The sequence below is a fragment of the Denticeps clupeoides genome, chromosome 1 (assembly GCF_900700375.1).
Source record: "Denticeps clupeoides chromosome 1, fDenClu1.1, whole genome shotgun sequence".
Taxonomy (NCBI): domain Eukaryota; kingdom Metazoa; phylum Chordata; class Actinopteri; order Clupeiformes; family Denticipitidae; genus Denticeps; species Denticeps clupeoides.
In genome coordinates, this window is record NC_041707.1 from 12505121 (window position 1) to 12532018 (window position 26898).

Here is a 26898-nt window from a genome sequence, read left to right on the forward strand (position 1 = left end):
ATCATCAGGCTGATATAGCTTACACCCCTGTAAAAGAAAACAGTGAAAGTAATATGGAGGCCAGGAACCCAGAGGAACTTTCTTTCTCACTGTGTGGTTCTTTTTTACTAACCAGAGGCACAGGGGGCTGAAGCCATGGTGGAGATCTGAAACTGGATCACCAAAGAGGTTCAGACACTAGGGGGGTTGGCTTAGGAGGAAGGAAGAGTCCTGTCCTGTGGGATAAGGTATAGAAGGCAAAGTGAAAAGGATGAGCATGGTTTGGGATGAGGAGATAGAGGCACGTCACCGGTGCTGACATTGGGGAGTGGAAGAAAAGTAGACCAGGAGAGGGATTCTATTAAGAAATCCTGGCAGGGAGGAGAAGAGGATGAGGACTCGGGGGGGTGAGAAAGGGGCATCATGATGTGTAAGACACTAAAGAGGCTGTGAGAGAGAAAGAGAGGAGAACAGAGAAGTGTCAGGGGAAATAACTGAATGGATGAGGACCGGTGGCATGGAGAAGTGACAAGAATTAATGGCGGAGGCAGGGAAAGGAATGGAGGACTTTATGAGGGTCTGCAGGAGGGAGGGGCAGCCACTGTCCAGTCACGAATGCTGAGTCGGGCCGTGGCGCGGCCTCTCCGAAACCTCTGGCCCTGTCTGTGTGCCAGGGCCTGGCCATTACCGTCACTCTTACCCAATTATGCCCTGATTATTCCGGCGCGCTTTAATTGACTGGGGAGATATGCTAATGCCCGTCATTTGGCATGATAAAAGATGCGCGCAGGACGCTCTGCATTATTTAGCTGGCTGGATGAAGGATGTGGCATGCGCTTTAATTGCTGAGAGGAGAGGTTAAGCTGAACGAGCAGTTGAATTAGAAATGAGGAGTTTGGCAGAGATATTTATTTATCTCGGTAGGTGCTTTAGCCGGTACTCTTCTCTGTCTTGTGAGAACTGGTCTGTATGGCATGTGTGGTGAGATGTATAAACCAAGTACGTACATATACATTAAAAAGTATTCTTTTTTTCCATTTATGAAGATATGGATGGATTCGATGCATAGATTGCATGGATTCAAATAATATATTTTTATGTAAGCAGTGTGCTCGTTTCATGATTCATAATATTATATATATGTGTGTGTGTGAGTATAATTTATATCGTGATTAATTACATTTGCCATAAACTAAATAGGTCCACATAGAAAGCCATTTAATACATTTACAGCATTTAGCAGACATTTCATTAAAGAAAAATTGTTATTTGATGGTTAATGTTCTAAATTGGATCTGGAACTGTTGAATTTGATGCTTTCCCTACTTTCATTACTTAAGGAACTCCTTATCCCTGATATTAAGTGCATTACACATTCACTTCTGTAGAATATAGATGATTTTCTTTACAATCAATGGTCATAGATTATGACCTCAAAACAGAACAGGGAAAAGTTCGACTCTTACAATATACAATATAACTGTTACTTGCACTTCACAGTGAACTAGCTAAGATGGGTACTCTGGCTTTTTTTTTTCTTCTTTTCATTATTGTCATTGTTCTGGGAAACAATGAGTGTGTTAAGTGAATAGCCCTTTGCTAAGCACTCCCCTAGGTCGCCACAGCTTCTCTGCGTTATCAAGGGAATCACAGCGAAACTCAACGCTAATCCCCTCGTTTTGAGACAAGTACTGCCAGATTTCAGCTTACTCAGCTTAGAGGTAATAAGGCTTCAAATAGGCTTTTAAGGCCGATTCTTCCATCTTGACTCGACTCTGCCCTTTAAAGATGAAAGTCATTGTTCATTGCAGCAAACAATGACTGACCAGGCACGGTGGCTGTCAATTTTCATCCATACATGCCAAAGCATAAAGAACAGGAATCTGACATAAACATCGAATGGAAAAGTATTTATTTGCTGAACATATGTCTGATCCCACAGAGGAGAGATTGTTATTGTGTATAGCTATAACATATTATCAAGGTATTATCCTGAGATGGCTTCTGGTCTGCACAACACAGAGAGAGAAAACCAATCACTAGGTCTCTTTTGGACTTGGTCGCACTTTGCTTTCCCTTTTGTCAGGAAATTACAATGCTCTTTTGCTCACTCTGACTGGAATTTGGGGATTTTGTCAGGTGAAGGAATAGCTGTGGGGATCTGAGACGAATTTGTGTAAAAACAAAATTGTTTAAAGGTGTGCTGACTTCACTGTTCAGTGGATTTTATTTTTATTTATATTATATTAATCTCTTTTATTTATACAAATGTTTTAACTGACAATAAATGCTTTGAATCCTAACGTCCTCTCAAGGTTTTATGTTAGTAATATGTGTTAGTACTCCATGGCTGGTATTAGCCTAGTGGGTAACACTCTTGCCTCTTTACTAGAAGACTACATTGTGTCTCTGAGCAAAACACTTAACCCTGAGGTTCTTCAGGAAGACTGTCCCCTGGCATCTAATAAATGCTATACATTTAAATGTAGTACATGCCTAGGGCCACACTGTGGTGCATCAGTTAGCAACGTGACCTCACACCTTCAAGGTTGGTAGTTTGAATCTGACTTTGTGTTGCTGGAGTTTTGTCTGTTTTGCATGTGTCGCTTTTATGTTGAATTGGTGACTGATTTATCTGTAGGGGTGAGTGTGTGAGTGAATGGTGTGTGTGTGTGTGTGTGTGTGTGTGTGTGTGTGTGTGTGTGTGTGTGTGCCCTGTGGTGGGCTGGTCCCTGCCCTGGGTGAATCCCAGCCCTGTGCCCAGTGTCCCGGGAAGGGTCCCGGTTATGGAAAGTGAGTGTGTGACTGAGCATATACCTAATATGTGTTCTTGAGCAATACGTTTCACTGCTCATCCTCAATCAGGCGCTGACACTGAATACCAATACGCCTTAAGTGCGCATCAATTCATATGCACCGATTTATCAAATCAGAAAAAGGCCAGCATATCAATAATCACCTTGGAAAAAGTTTGATTATTTCCTTGTGTTTGTCTGCATTTGTATGTGTAAAACCACTGTTACTACAGTCTACATTTTCTTGTACTGATGAAACATGGTTGGCCTTGTATGCAGTTAATGAAAGAAGCACATCTGCATTTATATTGAGAGAAAGCCGAGAAAATATAGGATTACACTTAGTGTAATAGGAGTAAGCAGCAGATGAGCTCGAGTCTCTCAGGCTGCTAAATTAAAGTGGTGAGCACTTATCGCGTGTCTATAGTGTGCTTGCTTTCGAATATTAACGTTTTGGGAAGGACTTTTCTCTTCTGTTGGCGTGTGCTGCTTGTTAAAGCACTCTGCCGTAGGGCGAGAAGGAGGGACGAGTGCAGAAGCGTGAATGTGCGAGGCACGGCTGAGCGCAGAGGACTCTTGTGCTTTCTGGATGGAGCTGTGCCAGCATCTGAGATTCGCTTGACTCTTCAGAGGAAAGCAAAAGTTACAAAGTAGTCAGCAAACTGTCTGTGGAGAGGAATGCCGAAGGAGCCTGGAGACTGGAGAGGAGCTGAGTGTAGGCACTTAGGCAGGGATGAGAGGCAGCCGATGGGCAGAAAGATGCTGCGTCCAGCAGCTTTCTGAGTCTAGACCTGTCCACACTTACCTTGCAGTGGCTCTTTACTTCTGTAGGTACTTCTCATGATGCAAGCCTCTGCTCCCTCTGTTGGAATGAATGAAAAACCGGCAGGAACGAGTGAAAATGGTTTATGGGGCATCTTTCAATTCTAAAGTAAAACATTACTATCCTAAATGGGTGTTATGTCGACCAGGACAAATCACTGCATGACCAAAAGTGGTACAGTTTCATGAGAGGGATATTTATATACATTAAATGTGACATTATTGTGATTCCATAATAGGGCAAAAATACTCAAACTTTTTATGTTTTTAAAAATTTGGTGATTGTTTACTTGGCTCAAATCTTTTACAGAATTGATCAGATACCTTTATCCAGAGCAACTTACAATCAGTTTTTACAGGGACAGTCCCTCTGGAGACACTCACATGTCAAATGTCTTGCTTAGGGACACAATGGTAGTAAGTGGGGTTTGAACCTGTGACTTCTGGTTCATAGACAAGTGGCTAGCCCACTAGGCCACTACCACCCCATCGGATCATTTAATTTTTTAATTACAGACACAAACGAGGGATATTGTCTAAGAATACAGGATGCTGAACAAACAGTGCAGTACAATGCACCTGGTAACCATAAGTGTGAGCTTTAGTAACCAGACCTGAGCACCTACGGGAGTTTTTGTAAAAATGCTCCCAGCAACCATTAGGAATTATTGAACTTGATCCAGAGCTCTGATTTAACGAGTCGTTCAGAAGGAGCTCTCTAAAGCCAAGAGTACATCAAATGGCAGCATTGAAAGTATCACTTAAAAAAAGAGCACACACAGATCACACACACCACATACTTCATCCTGGGGCAGGGTGTAGTGTGTGTGTGTGTGTGTGTGTGTGTGTGAATAGACATGGCAGTGGTGAGGAGACAGGAACGTTTTCCCCTTTCTGTGCTTCACGCCTAATTGTACCTTTTGAAGGGTATTACAGCAAGTGCACGACATGGGGGATCCCATTAGCCAGCGTCGCTCTGCCAGATCCCATTCATGGCATTTCATTTCAAATTTGTCTTGAATTTAGGATCAAGACCCGGAAAGAACAGCTCAAGTGTAGCAGCATTTAGAAATTTTCTTACACACACCACAACAGGAAAAAAGATCACACAAGTGCCTATAATGGCAATTATGTTCAATATGATTTCATACAGAGAGTAATAAAAAAGGCAGGCACAACTCAATGGGCTGCCGAGTGACCTGAGGTGACCTCAGAACCCTGCTGTGTAGCTGAAACGCGTCAATGTCAGCTGGATGTGAAGAGCTCCATATAGCCGGAGTGACGGGATGGTAAATGGAGCTGACTGATGTTGGCAGCTGGCGTTCTCCATGCCGCTACTCAACCAGTTCACGTCTGTGTCATTTAGGCCACCATTCCGCAAGGACTAAGTCATCACTGCCTCCAGAGCCAGGAGCCTCTAATGAAATCCCTTTAGCAAGGACGGAGCGGCTGCGGTGTCCCTCTCCACACCGCTGTCAGAAACGGGCTGAATCAGCCGCTCTGCAGCTCTCCACGCGGCACTGGCTCTGGTGGCAGCGGTGGGATCTCTCGGTAAGGGCAGAGGCGCATGGGGGGGGACCGGACCCCTCAAGAGTGAGCTGCTAATGAGAGCAGACAGCACCAGCCCGTCGTGTTTATTCATGACCTTCTACCTTTGTCAGCTCCAGTGAGAAATCCCCTGCCTGCCTGCCATGGCCGCGTCGAAACGTGGCAGAGCGCTGACTCCCGACCGAGCCCTTGGGCTGCCTGACCGCTACTGACACAGCTCTGAAAAGAGAGAGGGAGAGGCAGGGGATGGGCGTAGTTGTACTGGATGTCTCCATCTGCATCGGCAGTGGAAGTGTCATCCTTCTATACTCATGTATTCTAAAAATGCAGAACTATAGAATAATTTCATTTTCTAGTTTGAGAGTGTGAGCTGTCTCTTTTATTAGAACCACAGTCCACGAAAAGATGTCCCTTGGCCACTATGAGTGCATGGTTTAGAAAATCTCACAATCTTTAATTGTTTTTTAAATATTTAATTATTAAAAATGAATTGTGTAATTGTCACTAGACTCACTGTTGGCAGATATATTTATCTGAGTTATATTTGAGCAAAAGGCTTGAGAATTAATAGCTATTGAGTTTGCTACATTTTGAGGCAGTTAAAGATAATCTTCCACCATAATTTTTTTTGGCATGCGATTACAGCACGTGTGACATGAAATATGTCTAAACAGCTTTTGTAACTATTTAACACAAAACACAGCAGAGCAGCAAACTCTGCAAATTCTTCAACAAAACAGTTAAGGAGGGTCTCAAAATATGTGTCTTTAAATCAACACTCACTAATAATACTGTGGCAGGTGGGTATCTGGACCCACTTTCCATCCTTTATTTCACCGTCTTTGCTCATTAATTCACCTCATAACAAGTCTATTTGTGAAGCCAATAATCCCCCCTTATGGAAATTACGCTGCTGAATTTCCCTCTCCAGTTACACATAGCCACGTTTACCGGAGCACAGCAGGTCAGGAGGCAAGAGCGAAGCCACAGGCTGCACCAGAGGTTAAGGGTCACTGATGGAGACTCCTCAAGTGGTGTGTAAAATGTGTAAATAGGTAGTCATTACAGGGTGTGGACGGGTAGGAGGGGGGGTTCCAGGCATTTTAAAGTAAGTGGCTATTATCACCTCAATATTTTTCTTATTATGACAATTACATGCTTCAGGAGAGAATTAAGTGATACAAGATGCCAACTGGGAGTAGTTGACAGCTTTTTGGAGACTCAATGCACAGAGCAATTTGCAGCAGAGAGGCAAACAAATTGGATTTGGGCCACTTTGGAAAGCGACCCGACTCGTTGAATATTTGGACTGGCTCAGTGTTTGCTTTAGTTAACAGTTCTTTGAGGAGGAGAAAGCTCCAGCAAACATTTCTGCCCTGCTTTGTCCTCAAACCCATCCATCTTGGAAGATGCTTACACACAGTTTTTAACCCCTTAACACCATCTTTTTTCCAATTTGTAACACCACTGCATTAATGAAAAACCTGGAATGTTTAACATCCTGTGTTGTATTTGTACATTTTGTTATCACCGTGGTCTTGAGTGTGACGTACTTGAAATATCCGAAGGCCCAGGTCTATGCAGTTCACTTCATGCATGGCACTCTTCAGAACCATAGAGTTTCGGTTTGAAAGATTTATTTTTAAACACTTTGTATTTGTGTAAAGATCTAGTTAAGGAAAAAGAAATGGTACAGAATAATTTTTATGCCTGCAATGATCACATCAGTCATAAGCTGTAAAATAAAGTACTTAGGGATATTTGTTTTGTTAATTCATGAAAGTATGGATTGATTTATCACATATTTCGAGGTTTGTGCTTGTATGAAAATCATCATCAGAAATCTATTTAATAACATTGAATAATGATGCATACTTCGAGTGGTTTTGGAATTGAAATTTGTTAATAAGTAATGGACCAATAGGAAGGTGCAGCTTTTAAGTTTGTTGACAGAACTATGGCAAAGTATATCCAGCATCAACCAATAGCTAGCATGTGAAAGATATGAAACATTATTACAGAAGACAAATGAAATGTGCTTGTTGGTCAATATATAAGCAATGCGTTGAATGCATGTGCAGGTTTCATTACATATTTTGATTGAATATGGTTGAATACTCAATTGTGAACAGCTGAACATTTAATCCAAATTATGAAAAAACCCAGACCTGAGAATTGTCACTTATCAATGATAATTATAACACATTACGTTGTGTGAATGTTTACAGCTTATAATATTAAAACCACTCTCCTTGCACTGTTCCAGGACTTGTCCGGTTCTATAGATGACCTGACCATGGGGACGGAGCCTGGTCTCAGTTCGGTAGTCAGCGCCTCTGGCTCCACCAGCAGCCAAGGAGAGCAGAGCAACCCAGCACAGTCCCCCTTCTCCCCCCATGCCTCGCCACGTCTGTCAGGCATCCGCAGCGGTCCCTCCCCGTCACCTGTGGGATCCCCTGTGGGCTCCAACCAGTCCCGCTCGGGACCCATCTCCCCTGCCAGCGCTTCAGGTACAACACCGCGCACATCCTCATATGACCAAACACTTGAGCTTCTTTGGGAAGCCCGTTCTCTTGCATATGAAATCTGTGTGTTGGACAGAATAATGGGGGTCGGCACTGAAAGATTATTTAAATTCTTTTGTCTGGAGCACAGTGGGAAAATCCAGGGGGCATTCTGAAGCTGAAGGCTGGTCATCTCCTGAGCGCTGCGATATCGCAGCTCCAGTAACCATTTTTAAAACAATACCAGATCTCATCAGCGAGCTGTCTGCAACCCCAGCCACACATGGAGGAGTCGATAAATTGTAAAATATAATGAGTTTTTTGGACAGGTTTTGGACAGGTGCGAGTGACACTTAAATATGATATGCAGATGAGTGTTTGTGTGTGTGTGTGTGTGTGTGTGTGTGTGTGTGAGAGAGAGAGTGTGTGTGCGTGTGTGTGTGTGTGTGTGTGCGTGTGTGTGTGTGTGTGTGTGTGTGTGTGTGTGTGTGTGTGTGAAATGGGGGTTGGCTCTTCTGTCTGTTCAGACATCCTCCCTGATGGAGGCTTGACCTGTGGTGAGCTGTCAATCACTGTGATGAGGCGGGACCAATGCATGAGTGAACTGCTGAAGTGTGTGTGATGGCGGCGGACGGAGCGTGGGCGTCTAGTGATTGACGCTAATGAAAAGCGGGCAGCGGCTGCCGCCTTGAATGCCAGGCGGGATGAGCTCGATTTGAAATATTGAGAAGGAGAGAAATGGGACACCGCAGAAGCCGCGTTCCCAAAAATAATTCAGGGTCTAAAATTATACACTTATGAAGATAAACATCTGGTAGTTTTGTAAATGCTACATATAATCAGTTTCAATTAGAGGCGCAGATGCGAGCCATAATGAGCACAACATTGCGAAAAGATGCTAATCCAGTGAACTTGCTATAGCAGATTAATTTCATCATTATACCAAAACTGAGATAATTTGAACGAAGCAAGCCGCGACTCTGTGGCCATGTTTCAGAAGCAGAGCTGGTTTGTTAGTCGTGCTGTTTGTGCTGTTTGGCAAGGGGCCCATCGCTCATGCTAAGTGCAGGTGTTGGTTGCTGTGTGTTTCAGAGTTTTTGGGTAGGGGGGGGCTTCAATATAGGTCAAAACCAATTCCTGTGACATTGGGCCAATAATTTTAATCTGTTATTCTTATGGACCTTTCTGGATTTTAAGTGGTGGCTCCTGCAGTCCATTCTTTGGATTTGGATACTGTCATAACCGATCTGCTGGAGAATAAATATAAGCAATCAGATCATTTTTTTGTAGTAATTTTAACACATATGAAAGCATATGATTGTACTTGATTGTACTTAACGGCCGTTAGGAGACAGCAATATATATGACCTCTTTTTTGTAAGAGTGTTATATGAATGTACACAAACCATTAAACACAATAGAAATGAAAATATAAGTACTATATATTTTTATTAAAACACTTTTAGTATTACTGTTATTCCTTTGTACAATTCTTTTGTACAATTTCATATTCAAATTTTATTTGTCATATACACCATCATACATGGTACGACATGCAGTGAAATACTTTATGCAATGGCTGACCTTAAAAGAAAATATAGTGCTATATAATAATTGCAATAACTTAGTGCTATTGAAAAAAAAATTGTTTGTTGTGTTCACACAGATGGACTCGTGGGCTCCAAGAAATAAAACAGAATTCGCTTTGAAATGCGGAATTGTGAAAATTTGTGTTTCTGATTGAGGCGGGACTTTGTAAACGTGCGGTCAGCAACGGCGAAGAGGCTGTCAGTGTCGAATCCGGACTACTTGCCCGATTGGTTCCACGCATGCGTGTGAATACGCAGCATTTAAGCTTGGCTCTTTTGTAAGAATATACTGTATGTGATGACAACTTACAGTCAATAACTCGTATCAGAAACAGAGAAAAGAAGCAAACTCGAAGCGAGCCAGTCACGCCAGCAAACTCTTAGTCATGCAAATAAATCAGATGATTATTATGATTCCAGTTTATTATTCAAGTGGCCACAAATTTTTTTTGTATTCCAGTTCTCCACAATTTTTATTTATTTAGATATGTTTTTTTTATGTTGAGTTCAAACGTGAAGCATTTTTTTTACAAAAGGAAGAATGTGTGAAATAGAATGTCAAAAATTGCATGAAATGCAAATATTATTTACATGTAAATGGTTTACAAAAGCAAAGCATAAACGCCCAAGCACTTTTTGAACAGTGATTAAATGTGATTTGTCATATTGCATATCCCACCCACTCCATAATCACAGTGAATAAAAATTTTATGATGGAAAACATGGAATTCAGATTAATTAAAATGGGGAAAAAAATAATTTAGGAAAAATAAAACAAAGTATTGACTTTCAGCAAACTTTCCAGTTCCAAACTTTCTAGGATCAGTATGATCAAGATATAGATGCAGCCATGCTTGTTTCGTCTGTCTTAGACAGGGTTGGAGAAGAATTCAGGTGGATCATGTTCCCCTTGTTTGTGAGTTCCTGTGGGACAGCCATCGGTTTGCTGCATCAGCATCTAACCCTTTCCATTCATTACCCAGGATCCCTTGGGTTTGACCGTTGGCCCCATGGACCCCCAGTCTCCTCGGGGTTGGCTCAGTAAACTCATAAATGTAAACGCCAGCTTTCTTTCACCATTTTTCCTTCTTTCTTGTGTCTGATCCAGGGGAATCAGAGTCTCTGCTGTTCCTCTGTCTCTTCGTGAAGCAGAGCGAATGCAGTGGAACATTATCTGGGTTTGCCTGGCATTTGGATTTTCCTCCAGCCAGGAAACACTCTGCAAATTGATTTCTCCTGTCGCGCTAGATTTGTGACAGTTGGGCAGAAATCGCATTGCTCAGCCCAAATCTCTCTGAACCGCTGGGAACGCTTGCGACATTAGCGCCGTGCTCATGCGCCACCGAATGGAAAGGGCCTGTGTGTTTGTGCGCAAATCCATCTGTTCCTGAGCGGACTGTGAAAGTGGGAGAGTTGAATATCCCCTCAGGCTCTCAGCGGCCTCCTCATTCTGTGCAACCGAACGACAACCACCGACTCTCAGAGTGTAGCAGAGCGGATACAGACACACACTCAGCAGCTTATCCACCTCCTTACATTAAAAATGCAGAGGTGTCAGAGAGGGATGTCAGCATGAGACGAGCGCAGAGAGGGTGGGTGGTGCTCCACGAGCTGTTTAGGTTGGTGACCCTACAAGCAATTATTTGAACAAATTTATTCCAATTTCATCAAATCCCCTTATCATTGGACCTGTTACCTGTCCGTTTTTGTTAATAATAACTAGGGCTGTCAATCGATTTAACATATTTAACTAATGAATCGCCCATTTTGCAATGAAATAATTCTTGCTAGTCCCAAATCTTGTGATTTAAACGATGGCAAAGACAAGTTTGGGAAAAAGCCTTGGATGACAAGTGACAGGGGGATGATCTGCAAATCGCATGTGTGTTAAAATCATTTTCCTCTGTTTGTGGCTGATTTCCGCTCTCTGCACACCTGAAAAAATAAGTGCCTGACAGACACACCACATCATGTTACACATGTATCATGTCGCTCCCGTGTTTAAGTCTCCATTTGAAAATAATGAGACTATGAAAAAGAAAACCACAAAGTCACAGGTTCAAACCCCACTTACTACATTGTATCCCTGAAAAGACATTTAACTGTCTACAGGACTGTCCTGTAAATACTGATGCAAGTTGCTCTGGATAAGGGGCCGTCTGCTAAATGCCATAAATGTAAATATAATGTTAATGCACATGTAAAACATCTGAATTGACCTTTAAACTCCATTACTGTCCTGCTACTTCTTTGTTTAGGGATTTCACATCCAGGTCAAAGGCCAGACCCCTGAAAAAAAAAAAAGCAGCTACATTAAATGTGCTAATTTTATTTATTTTATTATTAAACCTGTACAGATGTAAGCTTTTATTGTTTATTTGGAATGCCATTATCTGGTCTTCCTTGGGTCAAATCAAAATGTAATATTATTAAATCAAAACACATTATTAAAAATGAATAAAAACAGCCAACAAATAAAATCTCTGCAATAAACAAAGGCCTGTATCATCTGCCGTGCTTCAGTACTATATGGTAAGAATGACAGATGAGTTTAATAAAATTGCTCACATTGCAATAAATATTGTAATCGTTATCGAAATCAGACTGCTTTTGCCTGCCATTGGAGAAATAATGATAGGAAAAGGCTACAGGCCATTCAATCATTGTTTGATTCATTGTTTTATTAGTTAATTAGTGGCCAACACATCCCAAACACTGAACAGCAGCCCTGCACCCAGCACTTCAGCTGCATTCAGTTGCTGCTGCCACCCCCACCCCCCACCCCCCCTTCTTTCCCAAGGTCCATCAAGGTCCATTTAGCATTACCGTTCCTGCCCCTGTCTCTCTCTCTCGCTCTCTCCTCCCCCTCCACTTTATTTTCTTTTTAAGACGTGATTTAAGCTTTCTGACGAGGGCTTTTAGAGTAAGCTGTTTATCTGCTCTCGCTTGAAGTGCTTCCAGGGTTGCGGAGCGCAGAAAAGGTCAGGGAGAGTCATGGAGTGAGGGAGCTGTGTACCTCCGCTGGCCCCCCCAGCCCTCCACCATCGTCAGCGCGATGATAATGGAGGGCGCATTATGGTAATTGAGATCTGGGCGGAAAGCGGTGCGACTCCGAAGAAGCTGTGCATCTTGATACTGGGGGGCTTCTGGGAAATGTAGGGGGGCTTCAGTCTCTCCTTGAGAGATATTCAAATCATGATAATGTTCCCAAAAACACTAGTGTGAAGAGGGAGGCAGAGTGGTAGTTTGGCCGCGCCGCTGGGTTTGTGTGCCGATTGGGATGTTTTTTTTTTTGTGTTTTTTTTTTTAAGGACGAATGTTTTCTCTTGAGATATGTTAGTCAATTTCCCCTGTGTGTGTGAGAGAGTGTGTGAGGGAATGCCTGTAGCCGTTCCATTTCAAAGCGGATAGATCAGCAGACCTCCCGCTGAATCCCAGCTCCTCATCCAGCAGCTCACTCCACACATTTAAAGTCTTCTTTCATAAAGAACCTCTGATTTATCAGATGACCAGAATGGACGTCATGTACAGTAACACTGATTTTTAAACACTATGCAATTAACGTGGAGTTCTTGGTGGATTTACATAAATAGATAAAACAGAAAAGAACCACCTGCTAGTTATTTATATCTTGAAGAAGAGAAATGAACTTCCCTTTTTTGTTGGTGTATATCTGTTTCTGTCGCTTAAATACTTGTGTTTTAATGAGGAGTGTGAAATAGGCGGAGCCCAATGATTGACAGTTCTCATTTTCACACCGCTTATTCATTGTAGATGATTTGAATCCACACATATCAATGCATCTCAAGATCAAACATCAACTTGTTTTATATATCTGTTTAGGGAAATCCTGAGAGTGCCTTTGACCTTACACTAGCGAACAAGCCCGACGCTTACCGTTAGCTTGAGGGTCACAGGTCACACTGGTTTTTCTACAGGCTCCAGCTTGTACAGCATGTGTGCCCGGGAGTTATTTTGTGCTTGTTTTTTTTTAGCCTCTCTCTTTTTAGCTTAAGCTGCACTTTTCAGTTTACCTGCCTTGGCCCTGTTCTGCAGGTCCATAATGAGGTCCATGGGACAGTGTTTACTCACCAGTGTGCACTTTTTCGTCGCCCGACAGGGAGTGTTAACTTACATTAGCCCCAGGTTGGAAAATCATTTACGGGCGCTCATCAGGATCTAAAGCTCCATTATTGCTACACACTGTCTATGCCTGTCCCCAAGGACGCACCCATACTTCAGATTGCCTTGGCTGCAATCGCCATGGATGTTGCATGTGCATCATACCTCAACAGCCCAGTCTGTGTGTGTGTGTGTGTGTGTGTGTGTATTCCACTGACCCGCCCAGTGCTGCTGATCCAGCCGTTTTTTTCGTCTGCTCATCTGGAGAGAAACGCGCACCTCGCAGTTATTGCTGCATCTCTCACGTCTCTGGCGTCTGCCAAGCGCTGTGTTCTTTGCGCTTTCATCTTCAATTAAAAGCACCTTTATTGTCTATAGGTCCGAAAATTGGACACACTTGCTTCGTTAAAATTGCACACCCTGGAAAACAGACAGAATATGGCCACAAGTATTCTCCCGTGTCTTTGAACCACTCTGTGGCGTTTGCGTTTGAAGCCCTTTTTAAAAATCCACTTCAAAGAAGAAACACTGCTCTTCAAAGGGCCTTGCATTGCCTCAAAACTGCACAGAGTTTTAGCGTGAACATTATCTCAGAATGCACAAAATCCAGTTGCTTTTTTGAAACTGTCTCTTGTTTGCATACCAGGGGACACTTTCAAATGAGTACATTTAAAAAAATAAATCCATTTAAATGACACTATTATTGTTTTGGTCCTAATCCGCTTCAAAGAATTGGTTGGTGGAATTTTCTTTAGTGTTTTTTTATTTACTTTTTACACTTACAATTACTGTGAAATACGAGGTTTGGTTTATACACAACACTGGTGAAATCAAGTTTGTCATGAGGTGTATCGTTATATTCTGTATTTTATGAAATTCTTTAATAAAAATGCAAACCCTGCAATCTATGTGGCTTAGACATAGCAGCACTCTGACCACATCTCCTTAAATATTATTCGCTTATATTTCCGCACCATTAATATGGACCTGTCAGTATTCAAGTCATTATTCAAGTCTTTGCATTTAAAAACAACAATGTAGTTTTAATTATTATGGCTGTAATTATAAAGTGAGTGACAGTGATGATAAACTTTGGCCAGCTCTGAACTGTTTACTATGCCAAACATAATGAAGTCTGTCTCAGCACGCGAATTTGGGAATATGAACATGATATTTATTGTATGTCCAGCTGTGCTCTCCTGGACTCATTGTTCAGAACTTTGTGCACCGGTCCCACGTCTGACAGGACTCTCTTTTAAACACAGCAAAAGCACAAACTGTGAAAGTCCCTGTTGATAGATAATTAACAGAAGGTCAGATAAAAAAAAAATTGGCCTGAAATTGGAAATGTGCCACACCGAATTATTTCGCAGCTGTCTTGAAGAACGAACAGAAGATAAAGAGCGTTCTAAAAGTGCATTTATTTTTATTTAATTGGGAGCGAATTATTCAGTGCGGCTCGTTATACAGTGAAGGTGGGGAAAGCATCTGAAAGATCTGGCCAGCACCAGAGCCACTAATTGGCTGGGCTTTTACAAAGCACTCGAACCTTTGATTGGTCACGTGTGGGGGATTCGGCGCTGATATTTCAGAAGGCTGGGATTTGCAGGTATTGACTGAGAGTCGTGATTAATGCTTTCCCCCCTGAGTTTTTGTGTGTCTCGTTCTTTTTCTCATGCATCTTCGCCTTGTTATAAACAGCCATCCACGTCCCTCCACGAGAGCGTGGTGGCTGATTAAATCAAGGTTTTAGGTTACACTGGAGAATGCGAAAGCACTTTGCATGCACTAATACTTCAGCATGACTACAGAATGGAAATCACATTTTAGCTGTTCCAGTATGTAACAGTGTAATAGAGCCATAAGTGTGTTATACCGTAGTAAATGTTAAGGCATGACTTTTGATCACAATAAAGCTCTATAAACCATAGTGAGATTCATAGGATCTGAGCTTCCGCCATGAAAAATAGTTCCATCAATGGTCCGGCTGTTGTTGTTGTTAAGCAGCATCATTCAGTAAGGCATCGTTACATTGTAAAAGCATATAAGGATCTTTAAAGTGTTGCAGTCAGAGTGATGAAGACATTGCTCCACCAGTCACAGTGCATGTTTTAAGTGCAGTGTAATATGCTAAATATCTCATAAATGTGTACAGTTAAAAGAGAGAAACATCTTCAGGGCACTTCTGCAGAACCACCTAAAATTCCATATTCAGCTGCCGGATTATTACCAAAACATTGTTTTATAGCTATTCTGTCCTATTGTTCCATAAGCCAATCGTGTGTTTGGGACTCAGATATAACAGTTTGGGTGAATCAGGCCCATATTCTCCAGCCGTGCAGCAAAAAGAAGCAGCGCTCCCGATTTAAATGTGTTTTTAGAAGAAGCAGTGAAGCATGAGGGTTTGATAGCCCTTCTCATGCCTTCTCACATTCTCAAACACAGTATGACAGCATAGTCAGTTTTGTGTGCCTACACACACACACACACACACACACACACACACAAACAGAGCCTGTCTCCCTGGCTCAGACAGGGATGAGAGGGGAAAGGTGACCTTGCCGAGGAGCCTGTTGCGGTTCACTGGGGCTGTAAACAGTGTTAACGCGCTGCTGGTGCGACAGGCAAAAGGCACCCTCTGGAAACACAGTGCAGTTAGACACATGAGCCCTCATCACCTAGATCCTCCTCTGGCCCTCTGGATACAGGATGGAATAAAAGCCAAGATGTTTTTCTTCCTGACCTCCCTTATGCTCTTCTTTGCTGTTCTTCTGTGGAGAATCCAGCTGGTGTCTGCAGCTTATTTTTGGACTACGATCTTTTGGCCCTGGGTTGGGTGACAGACACTCTAATGGAATCTAGTTCTGGATGCTTGGTCATTAGTTCATCCATGAGTGGGCGGCAGTGGGCAGATCATGCTGCTGTTAATGCAGTCAACAAATCAAACGCTATTAGGGCTGAGCACATTCCACACACTTTCACACTATTCACACACTATTCACGTCATTTTCAGACGTTAGTAATGTAAAGATTGAAACCAAGTCAAAACATATAAAACAACAAAAAAGACATATGCAACATATATGTCTGCATAGGTCTTGTCTTTTGAGTCTTAAGCTGAGTGTGTAACCCATTTTAGACTGGGCATAGACAAGGTCTAGACTAGGTCTTGCCGGGGCATGACAGGATGCAGGACCGACCTGAGACGCAGCCAACATAGAAAGCGTAACCAGAGGAGATCGGTGGGTGTGTGGGTGGACTCTGTGTGGGAGAGCCTGAGTGCCATCCGTAGGAGTGGGTCATGAACGTGAACCTCGCTATGACCCCACGCGATTTCACCGCACCATGGGAGTGGCTCTTCCTGTGGGTTCTGGGAGGACAAGCCAGCAGACGATGACAGTGAAGAGGAGGTGGCTTGGAGACGACTTGGCACAAGTCCTGAATGGACAGCGTGGGCAGCGCCATCCTCCTGCAAGCTCCAAGGAGGCAGATGGAGAACCGGAGGTGTCCAGTGTGAACACGGACACCAGCAGCAACAAGGTAGATTGGGACAAAGATGTCCCACCTGCCAGTCCCGTCACTGGGGAAACCCACTGCTCCACACCCAGCGTCATGACCCAGCGTCGGTCACACAGCCGAAGTGCCCAGCCGGAGTGCCCGGGTCTGCCTTATGTTGGGAATTTTGTTGGGCGCCCCAGTGTTGCACCCTTGTGGGGTGTGTCTGTGATGCCAAGGCAGACTTGCGCTAGCCAGGTGCTGGAAATCACACAAGTGTTCTTATAATGTTCTGTCAGTAAAGTAAAGTGTCACGGGTGGGCTGGACATGGCGGTGAAGGAGGACGCATTCGCACGATCACAGGACAGGGGTTTAATACAAACTTCACAAGACAGGGGAACACGCACAATGACCCCGACAGCGAACAGACACGAACAGGATAGCTTTATACAATTATATAAATATACACCAGGTGTATTTTTATACACTGGAAAATATACTAGAATATATTCCAATATACACTGGAAAGTTCGCCGCCTCCCTCGTCTCGGTTAATGCCGGGAGCACCTGAACTGCGCGACCGGTCTCCTCGACCCCACGGTAGCTTTCGTAGGCCGCCGAGAGTCTGCCACGCTTGGGGAAATGATTAAAAACCTGACATGGATCATGGCGGGGAACTGGCGATTACCGGAGGTGCGTCGCTGGAATCCGGATGAGACGGTGGCGTCGGGGGACGTCCATACATGGATCGGGGATCTGTGGAGCAGACGTCCTCCCGACCATCCACGGTTCCCTGGATCTCAGCGGGGCGTAGATCGGCTGCGTCCACATGGTCGGGTCATTCTGTCAGGGGTGGGCTGGACATGGCATGAAGGAGGACGCATTCGCACGATCACAGGACAGGGGTTTAATCACGAGACAAGGGAACATCAACACGCACAATGACCCGACGGCGAACAGACACGAACAGGATAGCTTTATACAATTATACAAATATACACCAGGTGAACACGATCAGGGAACATTACACAGGACAAACATGAAACTCCGGTCCGGATCCGGAGTCAACCCCTGCCGGTCCGGATCATGACATAAAGTAATGTGATACAAAGCAGCACAGAGAAATTTGTCCTCTGCATTTAACCCATCACCCTGAGTCAGCAGTGGGCAGCCTTGACAGGCATGTTGGCATGGTGCTTTGCTCAGAGGGAGAATGGTGCTTTGCTCAGTGGCACCTTGGCAGATCTGGATTCAAACCGGCAACCTTCTGATTATGTGGCCACTTCCTTAACCGCTAGGCCACCACTGCCCCACATGTCGCATTTTTGTTGCTTAATCTGTTTCTTTCTCTGTGTGATTTGGCCATCGAACTTAGGTCTGTTTTTCTTCTTCTTTTGATTGTGGTCTGCAAGGGTTGTAATGTACAGTTACTGGCATAACATATCTCTACTCATTCGATTAGCACCAGTTTAAATAAAAGTGCCATAAGACATTCATTTCTTATTCATTTCCCATCTTTTCATTGTATAGGTGCTTCGTCACGATACAGCATGCTACATTTGCTACAGTGAAATACAGTGTGAACTGTTACACTGGTCCCAACACAGATTCAGAGTCACCAGCCAAAGCTATTTATACTCATGTTGATCTTCAGATGCAGTCAACGGGAAATGTTTTCTGTGTTTATGGAGCCCCTCATTAAGTTGAATGCGTGTAAGCGTGCGCTGGCGGTATGTTTTCAGCCACCTATCTCACTCCGTCCATTCCATTATTTCACAGCTTTCTGTTCTTGCTCTTTATTGGTTCGCGGCTTTCTGTCCTCCTGTCTCCATAGTTTCACAGCTTCTCTGTGCAGTTTCGTCATTTGTTCACAGCTTCCGCCGCCCGGTCCCCATTGGTTCACCGCGTCGGTGTGAGTCTGCTGAGGCTTGGGCTAATTTACACATTTTACCTTCCCGAGTCCTGAATCAATCAGCACAATTCCGGTTGTTATTACATTAATTACCACGGCTGGGCCATGTACATGTTTTCCTTGCTTGAGAATAGGCCAATAATCAAAAGCCTTGAGTGGTTTATTTTGGATGCATCCTTGACACATTACTATTATTTTTTATTAATTTGTTCATGACACTTTAGAATGGAACAGAAAACGATTCTAATGGAGCGATCAGGTTGGAATTTCTAGTTTTTGAATAAAAAGCTCCACAAGAAAGAATTGTCATTTTCCACCAATTCAAAGGGGTTCTGATAGAACGAGTATAATTGTTCTCCTTTAGTCTGAAGATACAGTTCAGAGATGTTTGGAAAAAAAACATGTTAAGAACATGTAATTAACAGAGCTAAGCAGTGCCTTACCTAAAGATTATCCCCCAAAAAAAACACTGCACTGTGTACTAAACTGGCCCTCAGGGAAGACAGTCATAACCACCTCCTTCCCTCTCCCATTCTTTACAGGGTCCCAGGTAGCTCTACAGACTCCTGGGAACATGGTGGATGGAGCATCCCACCCCACGATGAGCCAGTCCCCCATGTCTCAGGAGAGGGGTGAGTGTTACGTGTCAGTCGATCCTGGCCCTAATGCTCAGGGTGACTTGTCACAACATTAATGTGATGCTGCGAGGCTCCGCTGAGATTCAGGCTGGAGAAGCGGGGCTCGGGGGCTTCCTGTATAACTGCGAAAGTGTCCTACTGCGACCCGTCAAGGGAATGTTACCCCTGTTGGTAAACAGAACGACTAGAATTTATTCACTCTCTTGTTCTTCCTGTTCTTTTGTTGTCTCTTCTCTCGTTCTTTATTTATTAATTTTTTTGACCAATGCAGTTAACATAATGCGGTTTAAAATCTATGATTGAGTCTAATCCTTGGAGTGTTCAGCTGTAAGAGCTCATCTAATTTCCATAAATTTAGATGAGTGCCCCTTTTAACCGCCCTCCCTTCCCCGACGCCCACTGTTGTTGTTGTTGCCCAGCTAAGAGCTGCAACCACTCGGAGGAAAGAGGGGAAAAAACAGACCTTGAATGTTTTGTTTGCTTTTAGCACTGTCTGCAGAACGTCCCTGCCTCTCTATCCATTTTCCAGCCAATTTAAAATTCGCCATTGCACTGTATTTTTCCGAATCCCTTACGTTAATGGAAGGAAAACATTACAATAATGTTCCTGCCGTTAAGGCTGCTCTCGCTGCCAGGCTAAGCACTTTGAGCCTTTGCCTCATCGCTCTCGTGGCTTTGCCCGGCTCACTTGCGTATCACCTCCAGAGTGGAGCCCAGGGAAGATTGAACAACCGGCCCTTTCTGTGCTTTGAAAAAGGCCACTCAATAAAAAAAGAGAGCTGTCCTCTCACTGCAGAAGATGCTCTTAGCAGGATGCAGAGTTGGGGCTGGTGAATGGTCCCATTTAGGCTAATCAGGAATATTACCGAGCCGTGTTGTCAAGGCACAGGAACCCTTTCACATTTGAAGTAGATTGGAGACCTTTCTCGCCCCTCACAGGTTTATTTGCTCTTGGGTTGAAAATGTAATAAAATGGCATTTCTTATGAGCAGGGGCTTCCGGAAGGATCAGTCCAAATGTCAATAGGAATGTAGGAATGGAGGGACTTTTGATTTGATATTGTAGCTCTAAAGAAATAAATTATTAGGCTTATTAAATTCAATTATGTTCATTTAAATCTATAGGGACATTCCTGTAGTAAATGAAGGCATAAAGCAAGTGCATCAAAAATCAGAGGAACAAAGGACTAGTACAAAACTGAGTTCTTGAAAGAATAAGAAAGAAATTTTAGTTTAGTGTAGTAATATTACACTAGTAAAGTAAAACAACCACCATTTTATCATAACAAAACTGTCATCATGAAAAATGTCATCATGAAAACAACAAGAATTAGGAATCTTTTTTGTCATGACAAAGCAACAGTGTGAGAGAGGGAACTGAGTAATTTTTTCTTATGGTGTCAGGTCTGTGCTTCTGGCAGTAGTAATCATTTAGGTTTGTTTTTGGTGCTTTTGTAGGTATCTTAACCAATGTGCAGAGGAACCATTCTGCTCCTCAGTTCGGCCCCCAGCAGTCAGGACCCCCTATGTCACCACATCAGGCCCCAGGGGGACATCATGGGACAGGACCTTACCAGCAGGGCATCTCAGCCAGTGGCTCATATGGACCCCAGGGTGCTCAGTATGGGCCGCAGGGTGTGTACCACTCATCTCATCATGTTTATTTTTTTCCTGGCTCCTCCCAGCTGAACCTGGTCAGGGTTTTCTGTCTTTGCTCGTTTGATTGGGCTTTATTATCTCAGAATTTTACAGCACATTCCCTCCCTCTAGTCCCCTCCTTCCCCATCTCTCCTCTCTTTCACACACTGCCCATGATTAAAGTCAAGGTTTAAAGAGGTCAGTGGAATATTCATGAAGTGTTTGAACTCCGTTTGCACCTTTTTGTTATTATTGGATTAAATAAAGATCGAGTCACAGCTGTTAAAATAGGTCAGACTCTGGAATGAATGGTTCTGTCCAGCGTTATTGAAAAGGGTCACAGTTTTAGCACTGGCCTCCAAAGAATGAGGTAAACTGAAAGTTGTCAGACTGACTTCATTAAAAGCTGTGTGAGGGCACAGTGTTGGCCTTTGTTCTAACCCATAGCTGACTGAAGGTGATTGAAAGTACAAAGCGGGACTGCAATGGTTTGTAGTTCTGGTCTGTTGCTATAGTAACTCTGTATTTGGCCTGCAGTCTGCAAAAGACATTCTGGGAACATTGTCTTAACTGAGCATGGGCCACACTTCGAATGGGCAGCGAAGATTCTTTCGAGAATCTCCAGTTTCAGCACTTTCACAGAAAAACAAATGATGAATAAACAAGGTTTCAGGCTTCTTAATTTCCACGTAAATATTTGAAAACATTATGTCCATTTTTGTGACCTGTTGTTTTTTGTAAATTTTTGTGCCTTTTGCAGAGATAGGTAACGATAAATGTACAAACGTGTTAATATTGTTTTTTTGTTGAACTCTCAGTTAGTATTTTAAACTGTCCAATTTAAATGTATTTGTCAGGAATCATTTATGGCAGGGAAAAGTAGGACACAAGTGCACCACTAACAAATAATGGGATTTATAAATCAAAAATGTATTACTGGTACAATAATTGGTACAAAACAGGGTTAAAACATGGACATGATACATGAAGGAACATGGACATGATACATCTGGATAGATTTATACACATAAACACGATGTACACAGTCAGGTAATCAGGTTGACATCATATAAACACAAAACTTCTGTAATGAATCAGACTTATGACAGTATTTTTTAGGCTCTATATTTTTTATATTAGCTGCCTTCAATAGAACAGGGTAATAAACTGAAAAAATCAATTCTATAGCCTAAACACAAATAATTAGTAGTTATCTGCAGTGTTGGCAGTCATTTCTTTAAATAGTGTCCATTACATTCAGAAGTATTGTCAAATGCTTGGGTAATCATTTCTATTGAGAAAATTATGAGAAATCTTTTTAGGGTATGTCACTTGATACTTACTATAGAAAACAAGTGCGAAAATGCAACCAATGTTGCTCTGCAAGAGACGTCACCACAGCTGATGTCAGTTTACAGAGTCTCCCTCCCACCAAGGAACATGTGTGTTGGAGGTGGGCCATGATCGTTCATTCCCCACAGCCGTGGCACAGAACTCACCACGGGCCCCCTCTCTGAAAAGGCCTCATTGGGTCAAGCTGGGGTGAATGGGCCAGCCAGCTGCTGCTCATTGTTCTTAATGACGAGTCCATCTGCTTTCTGTCTCTCCTCTTGCCAGAAAATTACTAACCCATTAAACCAACATGGAAGTGGCTCAAAGTTCCCTGATCCCCCCCACCCCCACCTCTATGTTTGTCTTGGCTGGTTTGATCAGTCTAGGAAGGTGTGCGTGTGCTTGGGACCTTGACAGATGAACACACACATTATTATACTTTCTCTCTGAAACTATGCATGCCCAGCCAAATGTTTTGTCTGGAGTGGGAAGATGAAGTATTTGCATGAAAGCTCTCAGATTCAGTTGAGACTCTGCTTCTCTTTTCTGGTTGTATGAGTTTATAAAGGTATATCAGAAAAAAGTATTGAGACAATATTCTTTATTGGCCATTAGTGAGGCTCAAACCCACCCAGACCCCTTTTGTTTATTTAGTGTGTTTGTTCACCTTTGCTGTACCATTCTTTAAAATTTTTACTGTTAATTTCCCCCTTGACTGCTGCTTTGTGTTGAAACCCATTTCTAGTAACAACAATGTGAAGGACAACAGCCCTGAGCCAGGGTTCTGTGCTTGGCCCAGTTCGCAATTGGAAGAGCCAATGACTTAATCACTGTTGGTCTTTGGGGGAGTGCAGGTTTTTTTGGAAATTGGAAGAACCGAGTACAGAGCCTAAAGGGGACATGGGGACTGTGATGCACCAGAGACGTCCTGCTGAGAGCGCTGCTGAGGTGGCAGGAGAGAATGGGCAGCCTCAGGCCACGTGAGGGAGAGAGGGATGAGGTAGCAGGCATGAACGAAAGAACATTTGTGAAAAAATCATTTATTTCTACTAATACTGATGGTCAAGGATTTGAAATAAATTATAGTAATACTATTGCTCTCCTAGCTGTTCCAACCAAAAGAATCCAATCATATACAGTAAAACTGTGTTTGGCTTTAGCAGTTAGAGGCAATGTTGCCTTGGTGCATGCTTTATCCTGTGGTAGTTTGCCGCTGCAGCAGGATTGGGCGAGTTGAGGCTGGGAGCGGTATGGCTGGATGCAGTCTGCTGAGGAAGCAGTGTCTCTAATCTGCTCAGTCACAGTCTGCCTTTCCCGCGGGAGTACGGGGATTAAACGCAGCTCAGGAGCAGTGTCTCTGGAATGCATGACCCTGCCACAAATTTCCATGTAATTGGTAATGCACCGAAGTCCTCCTTTCCATTGGCCGGTTATAAATACCGATCCACCCTGTGGCTACCGACTGTGAAGGGAACAGCTGAGGATGTCCAAAGGGCTCTAAAAAGAAATGACTCTTTCATTTTTCACTTGAGTATACAAGAGATGAGGCCGAGCAATAAGTTCTTTAGATAATAAAAGAAAGGATCCTGTGATCTATTACGTTATTTGTGGCTGGGCCTGAAGTGAAAGATTGGCCTCTGAGTGCCAGAAGACGTTGTGGGTTGAGATCGAGAGGCAGTCCTTATCACCTTTCAAGAGGCTCTTTGGCTGAGCACCAGTAGTTCTGGAAATGAACCATGTCGCTGGGAAACTGTCAGTCAGTCATTTAAAAATCCACAGAATTTCATTGACACGTTTTTTTTTTTCCATTTGTTGAGCCAACTGCTCAGAATTTGGAAATTGCTCAGAGCTGTGCTTCAAAACTCAAAGAGTGCTTCGGTTGTTCAGAAGTGGTGTTACTGGATGATGGTTGCCACCAGCTACACTGTACAACAATTCAGTCTGTATTTCACATTTTGTTTAGGGGCCAGCTTGTTCTTGGTACTGAGAGACGCAATTTTCATGCTTAATCGCTGAAATTTCCGCAAATACATTTTGGCTTTACATGTCTCCCAAGCTGCCAGAAATTAAGCGATCGGAACAGCAGAGATCTGGCACAGACAGAACAACATAGCATGTTTTGTGAAAGCCCACAGTGCAGCCAAGTAACACACAGGGTGTTGGCCAGGACCAAACCCGGCCTGGGTGAATGCTAGGTCTGCTTGAGTTTGGCAAAAAGCAATAATAATAATGAACATTATTTTGGCCAAATTTGAAGTAATGATTATTTTAAATGATTACTCATTGACCTTTGGACTTGTTAACAGTTTAGCAGGATTTTCCTAACTTCAAAATGAATAAAAATAAAAGTAAACTAGACAAAAGGAGAGAAATGCTTGTGCTTGTGCTCAGCCTTTCATGGCTGCCCACTGCTCACCAAGGGTGAAGGTTAAAAGCAGAGAACACATTTATTGTGTGCACCATGTGGTGTGTTTCACAGTGACAATCACTTTTTAGTTCTGATGAGTTAAAAAAAATATTATACTATAATATATAATATTATGTATTAAAATGCCACAAAAAGGCATGTTGGAACCTTTTGAGATGCATGTTTGCATTGCTGCTGTCTTGGCTTATACAGTGCAGACTGTTGATCTGTAGATTTCATTAGCGCTGGCTGAAAAATGTGTCTTGTGTGAATGAAATGAGAGAGTTGCTTGCACAATATTGTTGCTTTGCACAATATTGTGATGTGGAGCTCTCCGTCTCTCTCTCTGTGCCTCTTCCAAGCAGGAAAAGCCTGCAGGTTTGAAAGAAACTTGATCCCCTTTTCCAGACATATTCTCAAGGGATTAGACAGCAAACCCCATCCAAAGCACCCTTAATCAAATCAAAACTAAATAACCTACATCACATAAGATACACTGCATTTTCTACTTAAATTTCTCAAGGATTTGTCCTGAGAGGAGAGGGGAGGAAATCTGGTTGACACTGTGAGAGATCACTGCTGTGCCTTTGGGTGAGTTTGCACTTGCACTTGACTGTGGCGCGTTTGAGAAGCTGCAGCTGAAATGGACCGTGCTCTGCTGTCACAGCTCCCTGCCATTCTGGGGTGTGGCAGAATCATTTATGTGCAATTAAAACAGATTTGCAGCATGTCTGAAAAGAAAAACCGAAATGCTTGCAGTTCTGTGTCGATTCAGCAGTACTACAGGATACGAACTGTGACACGAACAGGGACTTTCCTGAGCAGAATGAACAGCAAGTTTTGGTGGAAAAGGCAAGCGTCCTCACACACAGAAAAGCTGTGTGTAGCGTTTTTTGACCAGCGTGCGTTTTCTGTGTTCCCGCAGGTAACTACCCCAGACCACACAGCTACAGCGGAGCTCCCACTGCCAGTTACAGTGGACCAGGGCCTGGCATGAACAACAGCCTGGGCATGAATGCCAGCAGCCCCATGCATGGGCAGGGTCCCGGGCAACCTCTGCCCATGGGCCGGAGTCCAGGCACAGGCTGTCGGCCGTACTTGAGTGGCATGACCCCCAGCTCTCCGAGCATGCCCCAACCTGGGATGGGGCCGCCCCTGAGCAACATTAACCGCAAGGCCCAGGAGCCATCTCCATCTTCATCTGGTTCTGCACAGGGCAGGTGAGTCAGACACAGAGACACTTACCGAGAGGTCTTAGTTTGGGTTAAAAACAAAAAGAACAGTGAGAGAGAGTCTTTAATTACATAGTGTCTTATATTGAATAAACATTCAGGGTTTTGTGCTTGTGCTTTATAAGCTATTATAATTCAAAAATTCTATTGATACACTGTTTTTGTGTGTAACAAGAGAGACTGAGGCCCATGTGCACCTCTCACTGTTGTATTCTTTATGACAAAATCAAAATACAAGGCTTAACTACAAAAACAATTGATTGAGATTATGTAATTAATGTGAAAATGATTAGAGAGTGGGTAAAATCAGAAGCACCATGAAGAATTCCATTTGTTGTAGCCAATAAAACAGGGTCATTATATTTTAACTCTTGGAGAAACTGGAAATTTTTCTACCACTAGAGGGAGAACACTGTGTGTTGAAATTAATCTTATAATCAATGCATCGCAATGAAGACGTGGATGATTCTGCATCGATGCAGTGCAGAAAATAATTGATTATTATGTTCTGTCTGAGATTGAGACAAACTGAATGTGATTTTGGGCTATATACATGTTTTTGTTGTTGTTGTTGTTGTTGTATTATATCATAATGACGTTGCTTATGGTGGCATAAAAAATCTCGTTCCAAAGTAGTGCAGGTAGAGTGGTTGCCTCTGTGTACCGTGCACCGCAGTCAAAGTTCAGTCTGAAAGCAGGAATAGATTTTTTCCAATGAGTGTCACACGGGTGAACAAGACACATGAAGTAATGTAAAAAATAAATGGGATGCATTCTGATTGCTCGATAATCGTGGCATTGATAATCGGAATCTAATCAAATCGTGAGAGTAGTGAAGGTTCTGTGTGTGGCTCTCTTCTGTGTGTGGTTCTTTAAAAGAAGGAT

At 43.1% G+C, this 26898-nt stretch overlaps 1 protein-coding gene across 6 annotated transcripts in view; it reads left to right on the forward strand.

Annotated features, from left to right (window-relative positions):
• The window catches only part of LOC114788578 (AT-rich interactive domain-containing protein 1B-like), a 147325-nt gene that overhangs the window by 93363 nt on the left and 27064 nt on the right, over positions 1-26898 (forward strand). For 5 of the 6 annotated variants that reach the window (XM_028977266.1, XM_028977272.1, XM_028977280.1 and 2 more), the window contains 4 exons: positions 7411-7654; positions 19310-19399; positions 20863-21039; positions 25707-26001. In XM_028977266.1, coding sequence (XP_028833099.1) covers positions 7411-7654; positions 19310-19399; positions 20863-21039; positions 25707-26001 — 806 coding nt within the window. The remainder of the gene's footprint in view (positions 1-7410; positions 7655-19309; positions 19400-20862; positions 21040-25706; positions 26002-26898) is intronic. The other variant, XM_028977297.1, reaches the window with a different exon arrangement.